The sequence below is a fragment of the Nerophis ophidion genome, linkage group LG12 (genome assembly GCF_033978795.1).
Source record: "Nerophis ophidion isolate RoL-2023_Sa linkage group LG12, RoL_Noph_v1.0, whole genome shotgun sequence".
NCBI classification, from domain to species: Eukaryota; Metazoa; Chordata; class Actinopteri; order Syngnathiformes; family Syngnathidae; genus Nerophis; species Nerophis ophidion.
Window position 1 is genome coordinate 61,124,387 of NC_084622.1, and position 27,217 is coordinate 61,151,603.

Here is a 27,217-nt window from a genome sequence, read left to right on the forward strand (position 1 = left end):
TGTGCTCAAACAAAAGGAGTAGGGCTGGGTGATGTATCACAGGTTTGTCTCTGTGCGATATAGAAAATGACTATATTGTGATATTGGAGAATAGGTCCTCACACAGTTGCTTTTAGCTGCTGGCATTACACTGCAGGCTTTTCTTCACTCTTTCATGTCTCTCCTCCTCACAGAGACATAAAACAAGCGCACCTTCATACATATGTCACGTCATACACTCTCGCTGAGCAGAGAGGTAGCGGCATGGGTCACATTAGCTGTGATGCTAGCAGAGTGGAGCGAGTGGTAATACGAGAGAAAGAAGGTGCGGATCTGTTAACAAATGAATAATTAATTCCCAAGAAAAACAGCAGGTGGTGCATCGTCTGGCTGTGGTTTGGCTTCAAGCGGGAAGATGTCGAACAAGTACGCGGCAAAAGCGTTGCTACAAAAAGTAGCAGCACTGCTAATGTAGCATCATTTGAAAAGTTACCCACTAGAGAATGATGAGTGCTTGAAACTCTGCATGTCAACATCTCCGTTCAGTGCCACACCAACAAAATGCCCAAGCAACCATTTCCACATCAACACTGTAAGAAAAAAAATAGTCAACAACAGAAGGAGATAACGTCCGCTGGAACCTACCACATAGTGAAGGACATACACTATTTGATTTCCTATTATGCAGCTCATTTTTATTTGACTCTTATTGTGTGACATCATGCACAAAAGTGCACTTTATTTGTTTTAAACTATTGTGTCGTTCTGTACAAAAAGTGCACTTTAATTTAGTGTTGTTTTGATATGTCATCTTAGTGACATCATGCACAAAAGTGCACTCATAGCTTGTTTTAAAATGTCTCTGACAATCTTGCACTTTCTGTTTTGGAAATGACATGAATGTTTGTGCCACTGCTTAATAACTGTTTCATAAATACACTTTTAGTTGTGATTTCCCTCTCTGCATGAAAGTTTAAAAGTAGCATATATGAATGCAGTATAAGGAAGAATGTTTGAATGTAGACACATAGAATCATCATACTGCTGTCATTATATGCATCAAGTGTTCATTCAAGGCTAAGGCAAAATATGGAGATATATATGCTGTATCGTCACATGGCTTGATAATAAAGATACTAATAAAAGGTCATATGTCCCAGCCCTAAAAAGGAGTATTTCAATCATGGCTGGCTTCTCCTCTGCAAAAGGGCGGCAGTAACAAGTCCCTGCATGCTCACATAGGTCCCTTTTTTAGTATCTCTGTATTTTCTTTGATATTATGCAAAAGTGACACTTACTTTAAATGACCCAGCAGCTTCTACGCTGCATTTATTTCATCAGAAAGTTTGAAACTGTACCTCTCTACTAAAGAACATGTTCTGAAAAACCTATGGGAAACTAACCATAAACGTAACATAAAAAAATTTTCAAGGCAAAAAAAACAAAAAAAAAGTTTGTGTTCTATTACATTTTTAATTTTCACAATATGGTTGAGTTTTACTTAAAATAACTCTGCTTGAGTAGGTCTCATTCCCTTGCACTGATTCCAATATAATACCACAGTGCCCTTTGAACCCGTTTATTTGCCCTTGAAAGGGAAAGACTTGAGGCATGCAGTAGAATGGCTTTAAAGTCAACATGTGAAAACACTGACCTCTGCTGGCAAAAGTGGGCCACACAAGAGCAGTCACATTACAGTTAAAAGCTTTTGTTTCAACAAGTACTTAAAACATTTTTAAACCGAAGTACTTTTGTCAAGCATTACAGGTAAATTTTCCTTTATTAGGTTCATTAATATTTTACAAGCAAAATAACGTAATAAAGGTCAAATTAAATAGACATATGAGGCAAACATGTAGGGACAACGATTGTGTAATCTGAGGACAAGCACCACCATGGCATCTGCAATACAAACATAAGTCGTCATAGCAACAGACTGACCTGCTATAAAGGAACATGAGCTCAGATAACTCACTTATAACTTGTCAATTCCAAGCTCTTCAGGTGTGGAGATTCCCAGTTCGTCTAAAGTTGGCCTCAGTTCTTGAATGAGATATGGGTAGATCTCTTTGTGTGGCCCAGCTTTTTCCTGTGGAAGGAAACATCCTTGTCAATACCCACACCACAACTACACACTTCTTTACCACCACTCTTCTCTCTCACCTTCACAGCTTCCAGAATTCGGATGGCAGGGGCCAAGTCGTTTAACCTCCGACAAGCTCGCAGTGCTGCCTCGAGAATCTTGGGCTCAGGTACCAGATCGTAACAAATCAGTGTGTTCATCCCTGGAACAATTAGGAAGCTACGGTTTAAGAAGTAAATATTCCCTGTGGAGGTGGTTGAACTGAGACACTTAAGCAAGGCATTGATTGGACAGCGGATTTATGTTATCACAAACATGGACTGAAATTAAGCTCTTAAAAAGACACACATACATATGTATATATACATATGTATATATACATATGTATATACACACACACACACACACACACACACACACACACACACACACACACACACGCACACACGCACACACGCACACACGCACACACGCACACACGCACGGCATCTATACCAGGGGTCACCAACGCGGGCACCAGGTCGCCCATAAGGACCAGATGAGTCGCCCGCTGGCCTGTTCTAAAAAATAGCTCAAATAGCAGCACTTACCAGTGAGCTGCCTCTATTTTTTAAATTTTATTTATTTACCAGCAAGCTGGTCTCGCTTTGCTCGACATTTTTAATTCTAAGAGAGACAAAACTCAAATAAAATTTCAAATTCCAAGAAAATATTTTAAAGACTTGGTCTTCACTTGTTTAAATAAATGCATTTATTTTTTTACTTTGCTTCTTATAACTTTCAGAAAGACAATTTTAGAGAAAAAATACAACCTTAAAAATGATTTTAGGATTTTTAAACATACCATTTTACCTTTTAAATTCCTTCCTCTTCTTTCCTGACAATTTAAATCAATGTTCAAGTAAATGTATTTTTTTTTTGTAAAGAATAATAAATACATTTTAATTTAATTCTTCATTTTAGCTTCTGTTTTTTTTTGACGAAAAATATTTGTGAAATATTTCTTCAAACTTATTACGATTAAAATTCCCCAAAAATATTCTGGCTAATCTAGGAAATCTTTAGAATCAAATTTAAGTCTTTTTTCAAATTCTTTTGAATTTCTTTTAAAATTTATGTTCTGGAAAATCTAGAGGACATAATGATTTGTCCAATTTGTTTTATATTCTAACAAAGTGCAGATTGGATTTTAACCTATTTAAAAAAATTCATCAAAATTCTAAAATTAATCTTAATCAAGAAAAATGACTAATGTTCCATAAAATCTTTTTTATTTTTTTTCCAAAAGATTAGAATTAGCTAGTTTTTCTCTTCTTTTTTTCGGTTGAATTTTGAATTTCCAAGAGTCGAAATTGAAGATAAACTATGTTTCAAAATTAAGTTTTCATTTTTTTCCAGTTTTCTCCTCTTTTATAAATGATAAATGGGTTGTACTTGTATAGCGCTTTTCTACCTTCAAGGTACTCAAAGCGCTTTGACACTACTTCCACATTCACACACTGATGGAGGGAGCTGCCATTCAAGGCGCTAACCAGCACCCATCAGGAGCAAGGGTGAAGTGTCTTGCTCAGGACACAACGGACGTGACGAGGTTGGTACTAGGTGGGGATTGAACCAGGGACCCTCGGGTTGCGCACGGCCACACTGCCCCACGGCGTCAATTAAGCGTTCAATTAAGTTTTTTTTCATCATTTATTCCATACAAAAAACCTTCCGTAAAAGGAAAAAAAAATGTACGAAGGAATGACAGACAGAAATACCCATTTTTTTATATATACACCGTATTTCCTTGAATTGCCGCAGGGCATATAGTATGCGCCTGCCTTGAATTACTGCCGGGTTTTCAGCAGGATAATTCATGCAAAATTTTAAATTGCAATTTAGTAAACTAACCCGGCCGTATTGGCATGTGTTGCAATGTTAATATTTCATCATTAATATATATATAAACGATCAGACTGCGTGGTCGGTAGTAGTGGCTCTCAGTAGGCCTTTAAAATATTAACTTGATATTATTTGTGCTTTAATTTTTAGCAAACAGAAACCAGAAAGCCAGAGTCAATTTTATTTTCTTTTGTCAGGGAAGGCATTTACATGTCTACCCTCTTGTTTATTTTGTACACAAATGTGTCAGAGTATACATCACAGGACAAAAATCAAATATGCTGATGATTCAGCGATTGTCAGTTAGTTAAATGATATGCAGTCACACGTGTCCAGCTGTCGGGCACTAGTTTGTTGACATGGACGCGCCCTCACAAGACACAAAGTAGAATCATGAAATACTACCTTACCCGAGTAAAAATGATGCATATTTGCCCAGGAGAGTCTTGATATCAATTTTCGTGACCGAGCCACACACATAATAGTTGTAGACTTTCATGTTTTTTAAAGTTTGTATCTGTTTTTTCTTGTAGAATGACGTTGGAGCACAAGATAGTTCAATATGTCTGGGACCTCCACCAATGGATAACATTTGATATCACTCGACAAACATTTTATTAAAAAGAACAGGGATGTATTGTATTTTATTTTTAGATTTGTTTTACTTGCATCTACTTTTTGTAGGAAGAGCTAGGCCCCTTGAGTACTCAGAGTCATCTTGGCATCGTTGACCACTAAGGAATACAAGAAATATCTTGATATCAGTTTTGGTCCATATCGCCAAGCCCAAGTGCTTCATTTGGTCACAAAAGAATGCTGACAATAAGTTATGGGACAATATATCGTCCAGCAAAATTTGTTATCAGCCCAGACCAAATTTCGATAAGTTTTGTTCATTTTGTACCAAAAAGACCAAAGACCAGCGTGGAAAGAAGAAGGGAAACGCAGTGGAGTAAAAAAAAAGACTATTTACGAGAAGTAAATCAATGGCGATCGCAAGTATGGAACAATGGAGGAAGAAGTCTTAGTACCACAGCTAGTTTTAAATAGTGATGAGAGCAGACTTTTTTGGAAAAAGATGCCAAAGCTGATTCACATTATATCACAGCGGAGAAGGCACGAGCAGGACACAAGCCAATCAAGGACCACCTTTTACCCTTTGAAATCGTTTTTAAATCATATTTATTTTTAATTTTTATTCAGTCATTGGCGTAGCTAAAGATAATATTTTAATATTGTTGGAAACATTTTTGTTGTTTAAATGTGCTGTATAAATAAAGTGGATGGATTGATGACATCACTTGTACAAGGTGATAGAATCTTGGCTCCGAATGTAACCTCAACTTCAATAAGTTGTCTTCTGTAGCTCATGGGACAAAGGTTGAAATGTTAGAGAATAGGAATATTTTTAGATATTTAGGGAAAGTAAATTAAACATTACTTCCGTCTTTAATTATGATCATGAGTTCTGGTTATGTTGGAGACGGCGTGGCGCAGTTGGGAGAGTGACCGTGCCGATCCCCACCTTCTAGCAACCTCGTCACGTCCGTTGTGTCTTCGAGCAAGACACTTCACCCTTGCTCATGATGGGTCATGCTTAGGGCCTTGCATGGCAGCTCCTGCCATCAGTGTGCAAATGTGGAAATAGTGACTAAGCGTTTTGAGTACCTTGAAGGTAAAAATTGCTATACAAGTATGCATAAAAATTAGTTGTCTTTTGTATAATTATTTTAGGGCTGCAACAACTAATCGATTAAATCGATTATAAAAATAGTTGTCGATCAATTTAGTCATCGGTTCGTTGAATGTATGCAATGCGCATGCGTTGGGGCCATTTTTTCTTCTTCCCTAAACCTTTATTTATAAACCACAACATTTACAAACAGCTGAGAAACAATCAAAATAAGTACAAAAACAGTACAAAACAGCGCCAGGGCGGCGCTGAGGCCACGTCTCATGAGGTGGCAGTGAGCCAGCCAATGATGTGTCGTGCAGCTCACGTGACCATGCAGTCTCCTTTGCTGGAAACATTCGAAAAACGGCGGAGGGAAACAGTAAGGATAGTTCAGTGGAGAAACATCTGGAGGTTAATGCTTCAATTGAGAAAAGTGTACGACCTAAGTTGTCAAAAGTGTGGGAATAATTCACTTTAAACACTGCAAAGCAGACAGTTTCCTGCAAAATGTGCAGCATGAACCCCGCATGGCACGGAAGAACAACATCGCTTCAGGAACACCTGAACAGGAAGCATCTTTTATCCATGCATGAAGAGAACTCAGGGTACGTAACTTTTTCAGTCCATAGTCCGAGTACATTGATCCGTTGTGTCCGTTTTTAATATTTTGCTAACGAGAAGATTTTTTTCAGGAAGCGCAGCTGAGAGAGCCATGAAAGCCAAAGATTTTAAAATGTATTTCCGTGAGAGCCCTTTAATATTTTCTAACACTGAATACAACTAAATGCATGCATTTTTTCATTAATAACAACATTTGTAGAGTACAATAAGTCTCCTATTATTTTGAATAACATGTTTTATTCTAAAGCTAACCAATAATAAATAAAATATTTCTAATCAATAATGTGACTTCTTGAACAGGTGCGGTAGAAAATGAATGGATGGATTAAAATGCATATATTTTGAACATTATTTTTAACACTGATTGCCAGCAAAATTATTCATTACTTATTGTGTTAAGCAATGTCAGCTAAAATTTATCTGAGAGCCAGATGCAGTCATCAAAAGAGCCACATCTGGCTCTAGAGCCAGATGCAGTCATCAAAAGAGCCACATCTGGCTCTAGAGCCATAGGTTCCCTACCCCTGCACTAGAGGAAAGACATTCAGCATCCAACATTGCAGAATAGTTAAATAGGTAATAGCCAGGTTTGAAATTCATCAAAGCAAAATTTTTGCTGTTGTGCATGACAATGGTGCACTTTATAAAAAAAACAACATTTTTGTAACACTTGTCTTATTTTATTTGGCAAGTCCAAAGGACATGGTGCCAGTATGCTGTTTTTTAAATAAAGCAGTGGAAAGGATAGAAATGTAGTTTTTTCTCTTTTGTCCGATTATTAATCGAAGTAATAATCAACAGATTAATCGATGATCAAATTAATCGTTAGTTGCAGTCCTAAATTATTTTAACGAATCAAGTAACATTTATGAAAACTTTTTTCCCAAAACAATATAGAATGTGAAAAATAACAGGGTAATGCATAAAATTGTATCATTGGTTTTCGAAAGTCACAAAAAAGTAGGAACCCAAAAATGTACTGCGGGACCCCATTTTTATGCCTTGATGGAGCCTCAGGGGACCCCATTTGGAGAACTCCTAGCGCCAACACTGATAATCTATTATAGCATTGTCATTGTATCAGTTTGGGAGTAAAAATCTAATTGCATTTGAGGCCAAAAATACTGATTAATGTAAAACCATTGAGGTAGAACCAGGGGCTGCAATAGTTAATCGATAATCATATCATAAGGTTAAATATCGCGATAGTTTTGACGTATCGATATATAGTCACGCTTAGTGTGTGCATGTTGTCTGTCTATCTGTGTCGGCCTTGCGATGTGGCGACTTGTCCAGGGTGTGCCCCTCCTTCCGCCCAAATGCAGCTAAGATTGGCTCCAGCACCCCCCGCCACCCCAAAAGGGACAAGCCGTAGAAAATGGATGGATGTCCATCTACAACTTCATTCTTCCGTTTACCTTTTCTCAGCTCCCATGCGTCAATGTCTCGCTTGTTGAAGTAGGCGACCCAGCGGGCGTCAAACTCCTCTTCGGTCTCTTGTTTCCCATGAGAATAGCACCTTGACGCCAACAGAGCTGCAGGGTGAAAATGACATCGTCAGCATATTAAAAGTACCTACTTTGGCCTTGAAAATGGGTAAACAAAATCAAAAGTATGCAGTCAACACAAACAAAAACATTTAAAAAGGATACATCATCTCAAAAAGACTTCGTGAAACATGCCCACTGACAGGACAGACATGGCTGGAACAGAAGCACTACTACAAGGCCCGGGGCAGGTGTAGTTTAGGACGGACATGGCTAGAACAGAAGCACTACTACAAGGCCCGGGGCAGGTGTAGTTTAGGACAGACATGGCTGGAACAGAAGCACTACTACAAGGCCCGGGGCAGGTGTAGTTTAGGACAGACATGGCTGGAACAGAAGCACTACTACAAGGCCCGGGGCAGGTGTAGTTTAGGACAGACATGGCTGGAACAGAAGCACTACTACAAGGCCCGGGGCAGGTGTAGTTTAGGACAGACATGGCTGGAACAGAAGCACTACTACAAGGCCCGGGGCAGGTGTAGTTTAGGACAGACATGGCTGGAACAGAAGCACTACTACAAGGCCCGGAGCAGGTGTAGTTTAGGACAGACATGGCTGGAACAGAAGCACTACTACAAGGCCCGGGGCAGGTGTAGTTTAGGACAGACATGGCTGGAACAGAAGCACTACTACAAGGCCCGGGGCAGGTGTCTTTCAAGTGGGTCACGACAAGGACACACATTGGGACACGAACAGCAAAGGGAGTTTCACAGACATTGTCTCTAAATGAGATAGTTATGAGTCAGTTTGAGTCTACCCGGTTTTCCTTTAAAATTAGAAAAGTTTAACTCGGCTTAGTGCTCGTCAGCGACACTTGTGAGGCTAATATTAGCATGTTAGCCGCTACTTGTGAGGCTAACATTAGCATGTTAGCCGCTACTTGTGAGGCTAATATTAGCATGCTAGCCGCTACTTGTGAGGCTAATATTAGCATATTAGCCGCTACTTGTGAGGCTAATATTAGCATGTTAGCCGCTACTTGTGAGGCTAATATTAGCATGCTAGCCGCTACTTGTGAGGCTAATATTAGCATGTTAGCCGCTACTTGTGAGGCTAATATTAGCATGTTAGCCGCTACTTGTGAGGCTAATATTAGCATGTTAGCCGCTACTTGTGAGGCTAATATTAGCATGCTAGCCGCTACTTGTGAGGCTAATATTAGCATGCTAGCCCAGCTCCTTCCGCATTGAGCCGCGCCACGAGTTCATCACCAGTTGGCTCCTAAAGGACAACAGTCCGACGGACACATTCGACAAATACCTTGACACCTGGGTTTTGTTGGGGCCGGACTGCGAAGGCCGGAGAGAGAGAGGCGGGCGGCTGCTCTCAACATGTTGCGGGACAGACAAGCTGCGCGGGCCGCTCAGATTTTGCTGCAGGAAGCCGAGCTCCACTGTGACGTCACATGTCGGTTATGCGCGTGTGCGACCTTTACCCCTTAAAAAAAAAATCTTAAGTAGAATGAGTACGTGGACCTCCCGTTCATTATATTTCCAATTATTTAGATCTATTTTACAATTCTGAAACGCAAATCAAAATATAAAAGGAGGGCCGTTTTTCGATTTTTTTTTTTAATATATGGCAGATTTTAAACAAACCAAAAATGGTTGATTTTCATTAAAATATTACCATAAAAATGGATTTCGTGCTGTTTTCCTTTTATGGATATTAATTATAAAACATGTTCATTCTAAATGCAAAAATGCGAGGTTATCTGCGTGATGACAAAAAGAACCGGAAGTGGTATTTTAGATTTTCCTTCGGGTTTAGTAAGTTTTTTCTTTTTTTTAGTATAACGGTAACATATTTGTTTAGCAGTAGTCCTATTGTTGTTTAAAAAAAGTTTCATCAAATAGTTGTCCAACTTTTGTTACTGAAATGAAAATAGGAAAAATAGCCCAAAATAATTTTTTTTGATTTGCGTTTAAGAATTCGAAATAGAATGAATGGAAGGTACACGGATCGTTGAGCAATTAATTTATACTAATAAAATATAAAAATACTGAAAATAAATCAATAAAAAAAATAAAAATATATATATATATCAATCAATCAATCAATCAATGTTTACTTATATAGCCCTAAATCACCAGTGTCTCAAAGGGCTGCACAAACCACCACGACATCCTCGGTAGGCCCACATAAGGGCAGGGAAAACTCACACCCAGTGGGACATCGGTGACAATAATGATCCAGTGGGACGTCTGTGACAATAATGATTATGAGAACCTTAGAGAGGAGGAAAGCAATGGATGTCGAGCGGGTCTAACATGATACTGTGAAAGTTCAATCCACAATGGATCCAACACAGTCGCGAGAGTCCAGTCCAAAGCGGGTCCAACTCAGCAGCGAGAGTCCCGTTCACAGCGGAGCCAGCAGGAAACCATCCCAAGCGGAGGCTGATCAGCAGCGCAGAGATGTCGAGGCGGATCAGCAGCGCAGAGATGTCCCCAGCCGATACACAGGCAAGCAGTACATGGCCACCGGATCGGACCGGACCCCCTCCACAGGGGAGAGTGGGACATAGAAGAAAAAGAAAAGAAACAGCAGATCAACTGGTCTAAAAAGGGAGTCTATTTAAAGGCTACAGTATACAAATGAGTTTTAAGGTGAGACTTAAATGCTTCTACTGAGGTGGCATCTCGAACTGTTACCGGGAGGGCATTCCAGAGTACTGGAGCCCGAACGGAAAACGCTCTATAGCCCGCAGACTTTTTTTGGGCTTTGGGAATCACTAACAAGCCGGAGTCCTTTGAACGCAGATTTCTTGCCGGGACATATGGTACAATACAATCTGCAAGATAGGATGGAGCTAGACCGTGTAGTATTTTATACGTAAGTAGTAAAACCTTAAAGTCACATCTTAAGTGCACAGGAAGCCAGTGCAGGTGAGCCAGTACAGGCGTAATGTGATCAAACTTTCTTGTTCTTGTCAAAAGTCTAGCAGCCGCATTTTGTACCAACTGTAATCTTTTAATGCTAGACATGGGGAGACCCGAAAATAATACGTTACAGTAGTCGAGGCGAGACGTAACAAACGCATGGATAATGATCTCAGCGTCTTTAGTGGACAGAATGGAGCGAATTTTAGCGATATTACGGAGATGAAAGAAGGCCGTTTTAGTAACGCTTTTAATGTGTGCCTCAAAGGAGAGAGTTGGGTCGAAGATAATACCCAGATTCTTTACCGTGTCGCCTTGTTTAATTGTTTGGTTGTCAAATGTTAGAGTTGTATTATTAAATAGAGTTCGGTGTCTAGCAGGACCGATAATCAGCATTTCCGTTTTTTTGGCGTTGAGTTGCAAAAAGTTAGCGGACATCCATTGTTTAATTTCATTAAGACACGCCTCCAGCTGACTACAATCCGGCGTGTTGGTCAGCTTTAGGGGCATGTAGAGTTGGGTGTCATCAGCATAACAGTGAAAGCTAACACCGTATTTGCGTATGATGTCACCTAGCGGCAGCATGTAGATGCTGAAGAGTGCAGGGCCAAGGACCGAACCCTGGGGAACTCCACACGTTACCTTAACGTAGTCCGAGGTCACATTGTTATGGGAGACACACTGCATCCTATCAGTAAGATAAGAGTTAAACCAAGACAGGGCTAAGTCTGACATACCAATTCGTGTTTTGATACGTTCTAATAAAATATTATGATCGACGGTATCGAAAGCAGCGCTAAGATCGAGGAGCAGCAACATAGATGACGCATCAGAATCTATCGTTAGCAATAGATCATTAGTCATTTTTGCGAGGGCTGTGTCCGTCGAGTGATTTGCCCTGAAACCGGATTGAAAGGTTTCACATAGATTGTTAGACGCTAAGTGTTCATTTAACTGCTCCGCAACAATTTTTTCGAGGATTTTTGAAATAAAGGGAAGGTGAGACACCGGTCGGTAGTTTACCATGAGGTCAGGATCGAGGTTAGGTCTTTTAAGAAGAGGATGAATAACCGCTTTTTTGAATGCTAGGGGAACAGTGCCCGAGGAAAGTGATAAGTTTATAATATTTAGCACTGATGGACCTAATAATACAAAGAGCTCCTTGATCAGTTTCCCAGGAAGAGGGTCAAGTAAACATGTTGTTTGTTTTATTCCATTTACACGTTGTAACAATTCCTCTAATGTTATTTCCTCAAAACGAGAGAAACTATTTTGGAGGGCAGTATCCGCCGTATATACAATCGTGTCAGTGTTAATAGAACCCCGTTGTAGCTGGGACGCATTGTCTTTAATCTCCTTTCTAATGACTTCAATTTTCTTACTAAAGAATTGCATAAAGTCATCAGCTGAGTGGGTGGAGCTACTGGAAGGAGTCCCTTGTTGGGTTAGCGATGCTACCGTACTAAACAAAAATTTAGGATCGTTTTTATTACGGTGGATGAGATTTGAGTAATAATTAGCTTTAGCTAAGGTAAGCATGCGTTTATAAGTTATTAAACCATCACTAAATGCTTGATGGTGCACCTCAAGTTTAGTCGTGCGCCATTTGCGTTCCAGCTTTCTGCATAATAATTTCTGAGCTCTAGTTTCTTCTGTAAACCACGGGGTGCGCTTTTTTGGAGCCTTTTTTAACTTTAGCGGTGCTATGTTATCAATGGTTTCGCGCAGGGCGTCGTTAAAGTTGTTAGTGAGGTTATCAATAGAGCCCACATACTTTGGGAATGGTGCCATTACCGAGGGCAGTAGGTCAGCAATATATATATATATACGTATATATATATATATATACGTATATAAATATACATATATATATACATACACATATATATATATATATATATATATATATATATATACATATATACATACATATATATACATACATATATATATATACATACATACATATATACATACATACATATATATATATATATCCATCCATCCATTTTCTACCGCTTTTTCCCTTTTGGGGTCGCGGGGGGCGCTGGCGCCTATCTCAGCTACAATCGGGCGGAAGGCGGGGTACACCCAGGACAAGTCGCCACCTCATCGCAGGGCCAACACAGATAGACAGACAACATTCACACTCACATTCACACACTAGGGCCAATTTAGTGTTGCCAATCAACCTATCCCCAGGTGCATGTCTTTGGAAGTGGGAGGAAGCCGGAGTACCCGGAGGGAACCCACGCATTCACGGGGAGAACATGCAAACTCCACACAGAAAGATCCCGAGCCTGGATTTGAACCCAGGACTGCAGGAACTTCGTATTGTGAGGCAGACGCACTAACCCCTCTGCCACCGTGAAGCCCTATATATATATATATATTAATGGTCTAATCTAACTTCAAATCCTCCAATAAAGATAATAATTCAAGGGCATTTGTACTTATAACCGTTTTCCAAAATTGTACTCATAAATTGACATCATTGAACCAAGGTGAAGATTTGTGGCTTTCATGTTTGCAACACTAACAAGCATTTCTTAATCTACCAGATGTGATCTGTTCTGTCCTAAACGGGGACGGTCCGTGTACCTCCCCTTCATTCTATTTCCAATTATTTGATCTATTTTAAAATTGTGAAACGCAAATCAAAAAATAAAATGAGGTCCGTTTTTCAATTTTTACTATATATGGCAGATTTTAAAACAAGCAAAAAAGGGTTGACCAAGGATGTCGTTGTAGCTTGTGCAGCCCTTTGAGACACTTGGGATTTAGGGCTATATAAATAACATTGATTGGTTGATTGATCGATTGATAATACAAATAATAACAGAAGGAATTAACAAATTACAAAGATGGTTTGACAAAAACGGACTATCCTTCAACCTCAGTAAAACTAAAATACAGTTATTCGGTAACAGTAGAAGAGAAAGTCAAACACAAATAGAAATTGAAAGAGTTAATGAAACCAAATATCTGGGTTTGATGGTTGATGACAAAATGAACTGGAAATCTCATGTAAAAAATATACAACATAAATTTGCAAGAAACACGTCAATATTGAATAAAGCAAAATATGCATTGGACCAAAAATCACTTCATTTTCTCTACTGTTCGCTAGTGTAACCATAACTGAGTTATTGTGCAGAAATATGGGAAATAACCACAAAAGTACACTTCATTCACTAACTGTGTTACAAAAAAGATCAGTTGGAATAATACATCATGTTGGATTTAGAGAACATTCAAACCAGTCAGGTTCAAACACTGATGACATCTATTAAACAAGACAAGAAGCAAGGAAATATACAGAGACATAATTCAATGTGGCTTAATTTGAGGAGAGACGCCTGGACACTGTACCATTGTACAGTGTCTCAGCACGCTCTGGCGAAAGATTGTACGCCACCAATCCCCTGTTTACATAACAACAGCTGTTTCTAAAGGAATGGGGGGTATGTAAACAGCCATTGTTTTCGGTCACATTAACACAAAACAAAAAGATGCCTCGGGCTTGGACTGGTCCTGGATCGAGCTTGGGCAGGTCTTGGATCAAATTAGATAACCCTTCCCGTCTCTTCCCATCGTACATAATGGAATTTTACAAGCCTTTGGCTTGGTACAGCAACGACAGCCTCTTGTTTGTTCACCGGAACTGAGAGAACGGAAAGTTTTTTGATAATTTACATACAATTTTTCTAACAAAACCCTTTATTCATTGAATCCAAAATATTGAAATTCCATGACATAGTGAATTTGCAAAAAGATAAAATTATGCAAACTATAACATGCTACCCAACAATTCTTCTCAACAAAGGAGAATAAATATAACCTTAGAGGAAAATCTAATTCAAAATATTTGTATTCACGTACAACACTTAAAAAATGTGTTATGTCCGTATGTGTAATTAAATGGAATGGATTAATACCAGAAATCAAACAATGTAATAATATGAATTTTAAGAAACTCTTCAGACTTAAAGTGTTGACAAAGCACAAGGACAAAAAACCACAACAAACCTTGTGAATGTACTGATCATCTTATTAATCTCACCATATGAAATACAACAGTCACGGTCTGGATTCATCCCACAGTCTGTAAATTGTTTGCCTCATTAGATTAGAACAGGACTATTCAACTGGGGGCCAATCCAGGTCCATTTGGCTCAGGAATGACACCATACAGTTCAATATTTGGGAGACAAACATTTTTGGAGCAAATTCCGGAAAAACACTAGAGTGCTCCTGTTGTAAAGAGGAACTTGGATTGCTGTAAAAACATTGGCAGATCCTTGCATTGACATTTGAACCTTGTGAGCAAACGTAGAAGACTTGGGTCCAAACCTGTGATATACATGACTGGGGTGTTCATCAAGGCACCCCTTAAGTCCTCTCCTTTTTTGGCATTTTTTTGTAATGTGATAAATGACATTAGCTGCTTTCCTTCCAATGCAGTCAGTAGTCATTTGTTCAACTTATTTCGATATACTAGTGGTGTTTCTTAAGGCAGTGTTTTTAAACCACTGTGCCACGCCACACTAGATACAGTCTGCTGGGCCGTGGGATTTTATCCAATTTCACCTATTTGGGTTAAAAATATTTTTCGCAAAGCAGTACTTATAGTCTGCAAAGTATGTGTTGTTGTTGAGTGTGGGTGCTGTCTAGAGCTGGGCAGAGTAACCCTGTAATACTCTTCCATATCAGTAGGTGGCAGCCGGTAGCTAATTGCTTTGTAGATGTCGGAAACAGCGGGAGGTAGGGTGCAGGTAAAAAGGTGTCTAATGCTTAAACCAAAAATAAACAAAAGGTGAGTGCCGCTAAGAAAAGGCATTGAAGCTTAGGGAAGGCTATGCAGAACAAAATTAAAACTGAACTGGCTACAAAGTAAACAAAAACAGAATGCTGGACGACAGCAAAGACTTACTGTAGAGCAAAGATGGCGTCCACAATGTACATCCCAACATGACATGACAATCAACAATGTCCCCACAAAGAAGGATTAAACAACTAAAATATTCTTGATTGCCAAAACAAAGTAGATGCGGGAAATGTCGCTCAAAGGAAGACATGAAACTGCTACAGGAAAATACCCAAAAAGAGGAAAAGCCACCAAACTAGGATTGCAAGACAAGAAGTAAAAGACTACACACAGGAAAACAGCAAAAAAGCTCCAAATAAGTCAGGGTGTGATGTGACAGGTGGTGACAGTACACCTACTTTGAGACAAGAGCTATAGTCATGCATGCCTGCTTATGTTTTAAGGTCATATCCAACTATTTTGACAACCATTGAGTTTTGTTTTTTAATGATTTCTGCTGGTGGTGTGCCTCTGCATTTTTAAGGGTCGATTTTAGGTCCTCATTTAAGCTATTGAACTAATGAGAGATCCACATTTTTGCAGAAGATTCCAAGAAACAACAGAGGGCTCCTGTAACTCTGACACAATAAATAGACCAAAATCAAATATTGTCTGTAGAAGTTGTTGCTATACGGGATTTACAAAATGAGACTAATGCTTAAGGGCGAAGTCTGGCCTCCGGTCTTAAGTTTTCTGGACGAGTGGCTCCCAAAACAATATTCCTGGTTTAGGAGGTGAAGGAGCATACAAATTCTTGCATGCAGAGTCTCTTAGCTGAGGGTGGACCATGAGGCGGGTTGTGGATGCCACCACATGTCCCACACATGTCCTCTGTGGTAAGAGTTTGTGGAGGTTGGTAGCCAGGCTCCTGAGGATTTAGAGGGTCTTTGGAGAGCAGGATACAGATGGCCGGGACGGTCGTCTGCACAGTCACACCTGTGTCGCCAGGCTGGGAATGTTCCCAAACCTCATTCACCGTCTTGTAGTAGAGTTTGGACACCTGGTGGAGTCCTCCCACTTTACGCTTAAAAATCTCAGCACAAGTGATGGTCTTGGTGACCCCTCTGCCCGAGCCGGTGAAGACAACCTGTCTGGGCGATGTCCCAAGGCTGTCTTTGCCCTCGCCCTGCATGCGAGCCGTGGCAAAGTGCAGCAAATTGCGGATCTTGCTTCCTTCTTTCACTCTCATGTGGAGAACGCCCGATGGGGCCAGTCCGGGGATGGGACAGGGGCCGAGGTCTTCTGTGCGGCTCACTTTCCTCGAGCTGTTCGGATTGACAGATGTGCTCCTCATCTGATCCTGTAGTTCTGTCATGTTCCAGAAGGGTCCGAAACTGCTGAAACCAGGTGATAATGTCTATTTCTTTGGAGAGATCCTCAGTCTTCTGTCGTTTTGAGATAACTGAGGAGGAAAAAGGCCATTTCTTCACCGAATCCCTCTGATGTCAACGGTGTCCTTGCTGAATTCAGCAGTGAGGACAGCTGATGCCAACACATGAGGCTCTGAGAGAGGCATGTGCACAGAAGAGAAGTTAAGTCCCTACCTTTAGTCAAAAGTGATTTATGACCCCCCATAAAACAATGATTTATGACCCTCAAGGTCAAAGGTCAATGATTTATGAGGGGTCAAGTTCAAAGGTTAATGATTTATGAGGGGGTCAAGGTTAAAGGTCAAAGTCAAAGGTCAAAGTCAAAGGTCAGGTTCAAATATCAAGGTCAAGTGGGTGTGGCTTACCCGGAAGAGGGTGGAGTTAAGACCTGCGGTGGGAGTGGTTAAACCAGGAAGAGGGTGGAGTTTTAAACAGAAAGAGGGCAGAGTTAAGACCTGCGGTGGGAGTGGTTAAACCAGGAAGAGGGTGGAGTTAAGACCTGACAGGGAACAGAGGAGGGTTCAGTTTTTTTTAAGAAAGCAATGTCATCTGAGCAGCATGTGACCATATATTTGATAGTTTAAATATTTACGATCGTTTGAAACAACTTCCAGATTTCGATGTATTGATGGCTGGGAATGTTACGTGTGGAGATGTGGACACGCACGCACACGCACACACACACACACACACACACACACACACACACACACACACACACACACACACACACACACACACACACACACACACACACACACACACACACGCAGAGGAGGGGTACAAAAGGGCGGTGTAAGGCTTAGTCATTATTTGGAGCTTTATACGTTAGCGTAAAGACTTTGTTCGATTCGGTCATGATTAGTGAAACGCCTGTGTCGATTTATAAAAATAATAAAACTTACATTGACGCTCCGCAAAAAAGTCGAGTGTTTCTAAATCGTATTCAGTTTTCAGCTAAAAGAAAGAAGAGACGGAAGCCCTTTCTCGATATTTTCATCGTTATCTACCGTGGATTGGGAAGTTTTTGGTGGACACGCACACACGCACACACATGCACACACACACACACTTCACACACACACACACACACACACACACACACACACACACACACACACGCACGCACACACGCACACACACACACACACACACACACACACACACACACACACACACACACACACACACACACACACACACACACACACACATTCGTACGCACTGAAACAACTTCCGTACCTCACGAAAACATATTTAAACAGATGGAAAAAACTATCGCAGAACACAGTGTCACGTAGCAACTGGTCTTTACGGTCGTTTGAATCAACAGGTCAGTTTGGGGGACAAAAGGAGGGTTCAGTTTTTATGGAAGCTTGAGAATGTCGTATGAATAGCAACCATTTGACAGTTTAAATGTTTATGACCGTTTGAATCAACAGGACACGCACGCACGCACACACACACGCACGCACACACACACACACACACACACACATACACACACACACACACGCACACACACACACACACACACACACACACACACACACACCATTACCTCTGCTTTACCATGTTATTAGACATTGGTTTAACTCCATTTAAGCATTTAAACGTTAAAAGCATTGCACTTGTACGACGATGTAATACCTTTTTTTTTTTAACAGCCGATGACGACGAAGTGAAAGACGATGAACTTTGCTTAAACGGTCTTACAAAGTTGGAAGATGATTTTCGAGGTGTGTTTAAACCTTCAAATTATTTAATATTATGTGTATTCATTATTTAGTTTCATAGAGGATTTGCCGTAAGATCCTAACGCGATCGTTTTAACACAATCGCAGTCTGGTGAGTCAAATGATTCTCATTTTACAAGAAAAAAAACATGCGGTATACGATACATATATACATATATTTACTTACAGATTTTCCGTTTACATCTCTTGCTCACTGGTCTCCCTTAAAGCTGGCGGGTCCGTCAACGGCCGTTCCAGGCAGAGGAGAAGGCTTGATTGCGCCAAAGACTCCAGACATGGAATCCTTGCTCCGAGGGGAAATCATCGAAAACGACGGTGAATGTCCGACAGGCACCCGCTGTAAGTTTTTCTCGTTTTCTGTAAGCTTTTTAAGATTCTCAGGAGCTTTAAAGAGCTCCTCTCACTCTAATGTCTTTCGCTCAAATGAATTTCGCGCCTAAGGGGAATGGGCGGGGACTGATTCCGGAGGTGGGCGGTTGTTTCCGCCAAGCAACCTTCTGGTTGAAATGGAGTGTGGATCAAGATGGATCCCTACTCTATATTCTTTTATTTAACCCAATGTTTTTTAAATACGTGTATAATGCTTTATATCCTATGTGTTGTGAATTCCATCCTACAATATCTTCCAAGGAACCCAAAGAAATGTTACCACACCTCCCGCTTTATTTATTCTATAGATTACCTGAACTATTTCATAAACTAAATCTTGTCTTGTTTCTGATGCTATGTTTTTTTATGCTCATCAATGCACTGTTGGACTGCGAGCACACAACTACTTTCCTTGCTTTGTTTTCCTCTATCCAGTTAACTGCCATATAAATTGCTACCAATTCCCCCGTAAAAACAGATAGTTTATCACCGATTATTTTATTTAATACTATGTTTCCTTGTGGGATAACTGCTACAGCTCTTACCTTTATTTTTTTTTATATAGTTTTTGATGCATCCGTATATATCATATCTCAATCCATTTTTCTATCCGGTAACTATTTAAATTTCTATTCTTTAGTAATTGCATGTTTTCTTTTGGGTTATCAAACATCCACGGTGGTATTGCAGGCATTGGTACCGTAGGACTAACTTTAATATTGTCAATTTTAACTTTATTACATATGTCTCCAATAATCCACCCAAAACTATTCTTTTTTGTTTTCTCTTTTTCTTGGCAGATTGGTAGCACTGGACAAGTCGGATATCCTTGCTTGGATCCTTTTAAAGTTGCCCGATAAACTGCTGAGAGTTGATCTCTCCTCTTGTCCAAAGGTTTTTCGTTCATTTTTACTTGTAATACTGGCACTAGGGTTGATGTAGTAGCTCCACAACATAACCTTAAAGCCTGTGACTGGATCCGGTCTATTTTCCCAAGTCATGTTTTTGAAGCAGATTGGTAAATAATGCATCCGTAATCAATAACAGATGGAATTAAAGTTATAAATATATACATGTATTGTTTTCAACGTTAACCTATCAGCCCCCCAATCATTACCCCTCAAAGACCTCATTATATTTAACACCTTTTTACTTTTTCCCCTATTTTTTTATTTTCCGGAAGGAACACTCCTGAAGGAATAAATAAAGTACTATCTAATCTAATCTAATCAAATCTATTTTGCTGATGTGGGTTGACTAGTTCATATTTTTATCAAACCATATTCCTAAATATTTAAATACTTGTACCTCTTCTATATTTTCACCTTAGAGTTTTTATTTGGAGCTTGTTTGGTACTTTTGTCTTTGTAAAATGTATGACTTTTGTCTTTCCAACAGAGAATCTTAAACCTCAAGCCGTTCCCCAGTCTTGAACATTATTTACCACTTTGTTAGTTGTTTGATTATTTCTTTTGACTCTAAATAATATACTAGTCTTTCATTAATCTTTTTTTTTTTTCCATTACTTTTCCCCAAATTTATAATTTCCTGCCTCTTCCGGGTCTTACCCTGACTTGCATATTGGAATTGTTACCGCTAATTTTCCCCTCTGCCGGTCATTCTCCTTCTTCATATATCCTGTCATATCATTTCAAGACCACTTCTTTGACGATGCCACCTAAGTTTTTGATCATTTGATAACCCGCTAGGTCTTTCCCCGGTGACGTATTTTTAACCTTTTTCAAAATTCGAACCATTTCATTCAAAGAAAATGTCATATCCATAGTGTTGGTAAAGCTATTATCGTTGTCTTCCATCATTTCCCCAATATTTAAACTCATTGTTTTTTCTCTCTTTTGTTTTTCCACATTTCTCAAATTATCATTACTGTGCACTTTAACACATTTTTTTGCTAAAGGTTCTGCTGTTTCTTTACCCGTGACTACATCTTCTTTAATAAATGTGGCACATCATCCTCTTTACCCTTCATTCCTATCTTTACGAATCGTTATATATCCTTTTATTATAAAGTTAAATTTTGGCTTCAGCCCTGTTTCTTGAATACAAATTATACGTGGTTTAGTTTTCATATTTTTAATATATCCCTTTAATTCATGTTCGGTTGCTATCAAACTTCTGGCATTCCACCGGACCATTAACAGGGTGTTGGAATGTGGTAACATGACTCCGTCACGTCTACTCTCCGTAGTACAGCTTGCACCCGGTACCAAGATAGTTCTTTCAACAACTTTGATGCTGCTTTGACAATTATTTTGATCTTCTCAGTCTTATTTTTACTTTCATTTTGTATCAAAGCTGAGTTGTGCTCTCTGGTTTATTTTGCAAATGAACCGACAGAACATGATCATGTACAAGACTCGCCTACCCACAATGCACTGCAACCCAACGCTCCTGGTCGGATGTTTTTTTCGGGGTTCATGGAGAGATGCGGTAAAGAGTGGTAGCCAAGACACACGGTCACACACGGTCACACACGGTCACACACGGTCACACTCGGCAATTATTTTGACCTGGGGAGCAGATATAGAGGAAAAAATGTGTCTGGGGGGCCGGGATATCTGATTTTCAGGTACAAAAAACTTCACAATGACACAAAATAAACACAACAGTTAAACCTCACACTAAAAACAAGACATTGACTTGTACGTTCAAAAGACAGAATAGAACAAGTCAAGACATGCAATGCCATCTACAAAATGTTATGTAAATGTTAGTCATTACACACGCGGCTATGGTTTTGATGTATTTGTTACAGACATGTTTACGTCAAGTAACATCACATGGTTCCATTTGCACCTTTCAACAAATCTGAAAAGGAATATTAAGAAGTAAAACTTATATTTAATCCTACCTCTTCTCCTAAATAACAAAAATTATAGAATTTTACAATATTCATTATTATTAAATATTAAATGTGCCAACTAGTTTTACGGCATACATCATTCCCCCTTTACCCATTTGTTAAAAAGACGAAAGTTGATGCGAACGCCTACGTGCAGTCAGAAAACTAAAAGAAGAAGAATGCCTTTGTGCAATTACTGCTAATAAATCAATCAATAAAATGCATCAGTCAAATAGTACAGGCAACTTCGTTAACATGGAGCCACAGACAATTTCATTCAAAAAGTCCCAATTGCTAACATAAAGATACAACAACAAATAAAGGCAAAGAAGGCCTAGTAGGTAATTACAACAACAGACAAAGTATTAAAAATGTCGGTCCAATAACTGCACAGGGATGGGCAGAGCCAAAACATGTGTAGCAAGTAAGCTGGAGACTGTTGACACTGAAATAAGGCTATATGTGGCACAGATACAAGATTTATAAACTCTACTTAAAGCCCCACTTAAGAATTTTCAGTTTTGGTTTATATTGGCCGCACCAGTGAACCAAAGCGATGGCGTTTTCCCAAAAGCAAAACCACATTTACCATGAGGACTAGCGCATATAGCGTCCAACTGACACGATAATGCCACAATGATTCTGTATTACTGAACTTTCCACAGTAGGAACCTACATTCGTTTTCTACCACTTATTCCCTTTTGGGGACGTGGGGGTCGCTGGCGCCTATCTCAGCTACAATCGGGTGGAAGGAGGTGTACACCCTGGACAAGTCGCCCCCTCATTGCAGGGTCAACATAGACGGACAACATTCACACCAACCTACATATTTTACTCAAACCTTATATTTGCAGTTTGAAGTCACTGCATTGTTTTTTCCTTGTACAGTTCTTTTGAGTTTGTTGCGTGGTTGGTCAGTGTGGAACTGCAAAGTATCGCGCTGGTGGGTATTTATTGCTACCACACAAATTTCCAGTAGCTAAAATTAGTATTATTATTCTGATTTGAGCATTGAAAGTCACTTACTAGTTTAGCAGGAACAGATCCAAAGCAGCATTGGTCTAAAATCTCTTGTCTTTTGACCTCACGCAAGTTAGTGAAAGTCGTGCCATTGTTGATCCTTGATTGTCCCTCCCTTTTTTTTTTTTTTGAAAACCCGATTCAAAAGTACATAACAGTTGTTTACTGGCTAAAAATAAAATGATCCTGAAAGTGATCACATTCATTTTAGATTTAATTATACTGTACAATATCCTTAAAACATGTCCTTGTGAAATAATTGATAATATTGTACATTGTACATTTTACTCCTCGTTTCATATTCAAAGTGAAAACATTTAAATGATCGGTTTGCCGTTTAAAGTGAGATCCGTACAATTAGGTCAGGGCTTCTCAAACTTTTTTTTTTTCTGTCATCACCACTTTAGACTCAAGGCCCACCTACCCCCATCGCCCCAACAAAACAATTTATTGGACATCATGTGTGGTCTCGAGTTGTCTCTTTACTTTGTTGGGCCTCAGGCTGTCTGCTGCTAGCCGTTTTAGACAAAGAACACACAGGGGTCTCTCCTCTGCCCCCACCTCCGCTGCCGTGAATCCAAGAGCAAGATACCCTTCGCCATATTTTCTTTTAGGTTGACTTTTTGGTTGATTAGACCCGTCATATTTTTGTTTCTCCGCAGACCTTTGAGGTGCGAGTTGCAAATGTATCCATTTTGTGTAATTGTGGTTCGCACATTAGCCTGCTACCCATCCGCGCGAAAGTTTGTTCCTCTTAGCCCTGCCTGCAAAAGTTACTGTTGCTATGTCTGTCAAACTTTCGCTCCTGCCGAGAAATTTAAAGCCTACAGGAAAAATAAGTAATTTACATTTATTTATACGGCGGATTTCACAGACAGAATCACAAAGTGATTTACAGTGTGTATAGAAAATGAAAGCATAGTAAAAAAAAATCAAAAATAAAAATTTCCTCCATTTCCTCGCGCCCCACCTGTCATGTCTCTATTCCCCACACTTTGAGAAATGCTGAATTAGGTCAACATTTTTCGACCCGTATGTACAGTCACCGTGTGCTCGGAGAAGAGGTAGGATTAAATATAAGTTTTACTTCTTAATATTCCTTTTCAGATTTGTTGAAAGGTGCAAATGGAACCATGTGATGTTACTTGACGTAAACATGTCTGTAACAAATACATCAAAACCATAGCCGCGTGTGTAATGACTAACATTTACATAACATTTTGTAGATGGCATTGCATGTCTTGACTTGTTCTATTCTGTCTTTTGAACGTACAAGTCAATGTCTTGTTTTTAGTGTGAGGTTTAACTGTTGTGTTTATTTTGTGTCATTGTGAAGTTTTTTGTACCTGAAAATCAGATATCCCGGCCCCCCAGACACATTTTTTCCTCTATATCTGCTCCCCAGGTCAAAATAATTGCCGAGTGTGACCGTGTGTGACCGTGTGTGACCGTGTGTGACCGTGTGTCTTGGCTACCACTCTTTACCGCATCTCTCCATGAACCCCGAAAAAACATCCGACCAGGAGCGTTGGGCTGCAGTGCATTGTGGGTAGGCGAGTCTTGTACATGATCATGTTCTGTCGGTTCATTTGCAAAATAAACCAGAGAGCACAACTCAGCTTTGATACAAAATGAAAGTAAAAATAAGACTGAGAAGATCAAAATAATTGTCAAAGCAGCATCAAAGTTGTTGAAAGAACTATCTTGGTACCGGGTGCAAGCTGTACTACGGAGAGTAGACGTGACGGAGTCATGTCACCACATTCCAACACCCTGTTAATGGTCCGGTGGAATGCCAGAAGTTTGATAGCAACCGAACATGAATTAAAGGGATATATTAAAAATATGAAAACTAAACCACGTATAATTTGTATTCAAGAAACAGGGCTGAAGCCAAAATTAAACTTTATAATAAAAGGATATATAACGATTCGTAAAGATAGGAATGAAGGGTAAAGAGGATGATGTGCCACATTTATCAAAGAAGATGTAGTCACGGGTAAAGAAACAGCAGAACCTTTAGCAAAAACATTTGTTGAAGTGCACAGTAATGATAATTTGAGAAATGTGGAAAAACAAAAGAGAGAAAAAACAATGAGTTTAAATATTGGGGAAATGATGGAAGACAACGTTAATAGCTTTACCAACACTATGGATATGACATTTTCTTTGAATGAAATGGTTCGAATTTTGAAAAAGGTTAAAAATACGTCACCGGGGAAAGACCTAGCGGGTTATCAAATGATCAAAAACTTAGGTGGCATCGTCAAAGAAGTGGTCTTGAAATGATATGACAGGATATATGAAGAAGGAGAATGACCGGCAGAGGGGAAAATTAGCGGTAACAATTCCAATATGCAAGTCAGGGTAAGACCCGGAAGAGGCAGGAAATTATAAATTTGGGGAAAAGTAATGGAAAAAAAAAAAAGATTAATGAAAGACTAGTATATTATTTAGAGTCAAAAGAAATAATCAAACAACTAACAAAGTGGTAAATAATGTTCAAGACTGGGGAACGGCTTGAGGTTTAAGATTCTCTGTTGGAAAGACAAAAGTCATACATTTTACAAAGACAAAAGTACCAAACAAGCTCCAAATAAAAACTCTAAGGTGAAAATATAGAAGAGGTACAAGTATTTAAATATTTAGGAATATGGTTTGATAAAAATATGAACTAGTCAACCCACATCAGCAAAATAGATTTGATTAGATTAGATTAGATAGTACTTTATTTATTCCTTCAGGAGTGTTCCTTCCGGAAAATAAAAAAATAGGGGAAAAAGTAAAAAGGTGTTAAATATAATGAGGTCTTTGAGGGGTAATGATTGGGGGGCTGATAGGTTAACGTTGAAAACAATACATGTATATATTTATAACTTTAATTCCATCTGTTATTGATTACGGATGCATTATTTACCAATCTGCTTCAAAAACATGACTTGGGAAAATAGACCGGATCCAGTCACAGGCTTTAAGGTTATGTTGTGGAGCTACTACATCAACCCTAGTGGCAGTATTACAAGTAAAAATGAACGAAAAACCTTTGGACAAGAGGAGAGATCAACTCTCAGCAGTTTATCGGGCAACTTTAAAAGGATCCAAGCAAGGATATCCGACTTGTCCAGTGCTACCAATCTGCCAAGAAAAAGAGAAAAGAAAAAAAGAATAGTTTTGGGTGGATTATAGGAGACATATGTAATAAAGTTAAAATTGACAATATTAAAGTTAGTCCTACAGTACCAATGCCTGCAATACCACCGTGGATGTTTGATAACCCAAAAGAAAACATGCAATTACTAAAGAATAGAAATTTAAATAGTTACCGGATAGAAAAATGGATTGAGATATGATATATACGGATGCATCAAAAACTATATAAAAAAAATAAAGGTAAGAGCTGTAGCAGTTATCCCACAAGGAAACATAGTATTAAATAAAATAATCAGTGATAAACTATCTGTTTTTACGGGGGAATTGGTAGCAATTTATATGGCAGTTAACTGGATAGAGGAAAACAAAGCAAGGAAAGTAGTTGTGTGCTCGCAGTCCAACAGTGCATTGATGAGCATAAAAAAACATAGCATCAGAAACAAGACAAGATTTAGTTTATGAAATAGTTCAGGTAATCTATAGAATAAATAAAGCGGGAGGTGTGGTAACATTTCTTTGGGTTCCTTGGAAGATATTGTAGGATGGAATTCACAACACATAGTATATAAAGCATTATACACGTATTTAAAAAACATTGGGTTAAATAAAAGAATATAGAGTAGGGATCCATCTTGATCCACACTCCATTTCAACCAGAAGGTTGCTTGGCGGAAACAACCGCCCACCTCCGGAATCAGTCCCCGCCCATTCCCCTTAGGCGCGAAATTCATTTGAGCGAAAGACATTGGAATGAGAGGAGCTCTTTAAAGCTCCTGAGAATCTTAAAAAGCTTACAGAAAACGAGAAAAACTTACAGCGGGTGCCTGTTGGACATTCACCGTCGTTTTCGATGATTTCCCCACGGAGCAAGGATTCGATGTCTGGAGTCTTTGGCGCAATCAAGCCTTCTCCTCTGCCTGGAATGGCCGTTGACGGACCCTCCAGCGTTAAGGGAGACCAGTGAGCAAGAGATGTAAACGGAAAATCTGTAAGTAAATATATGTATATATGTATCGTATACCGCATGTTTTTTTTCTTGTAAAAATGAGAATTATTTGACTCACCAGACTGCGATTGGGTTAAAGGGATCGCGTTGGTCTCTTCCGGCGAATCCTCTATAAAACAAAATAATGAATACACACAATATTA

General features: G+C 39.3%; 2 protein-coding genes and 1 long non-coding RNA gene across 3 annotated transcripts; all 3 read right to left on the reverse strand.

The window, feature by feature from the left end:
• Positions 1 to 1,740: 1,740 nt before the first annotated feature.
• Positions 1,741 to 9,211, reverse strand: LOC133563653 (cytochrome c oxidase subunit 5A, mitochondrial-like). The gene is made up of 5 exons (XM_061917913.1): positions 9,050 to 9,211; positions 7,661 to 7,777; positions 2,143 to 2,264; positions 1,955 to 2,068; positions 1,741 to 1,881 (listed from the first exon to the last, which is right to left on the reverse strand). Exons 1-4 carry the CDS (start codon positions 9,120 to 9,122, stop codon positions 1,955 to 1,957), a joined length of 426 nt encoding a protein of 141 aa, XP_061773897.1. The 5' UTR covers positions 9,123 to 9,211; the 3' UTR covers positions 1,741 to 1,881.
• A 5,371-nt stretch (positions 9,212 to 14,582) lies between these two features.
• LOC133563852 (ribonuclease P protein subunit p25-like) lies at positions 14,583 to 17,074 on the reverse strand. The gene has a single exon (XM_061918113.1). It carries the CDS (start codon positions 16,851 to 16,853, stop codon positions 16,266 to 16,268), a length of 588 nt encoding a protein of 195 aa, XP_061774097.1. The 5' UTR covers positions 16,854 to 17,074; the 3' UTR covers positions 14,583 to 16,265.
• Positions 17,075 to 26,798: 9,724 nt separating this feature from the next.
• Positions 26,799 to 27,217, reverse strand: LOC133563853 (uncharacterized). Its single transcript, XR_009809138.1, has 2 exons — positions 27,133 to 27,217; positions 26,799 to 27,054 (listed from the first exon to the last, which is right to left on the reverse strand). It is a non-coding gene; the product is annotated as an uncharacterized LOC133563853 (long non-coding RNA).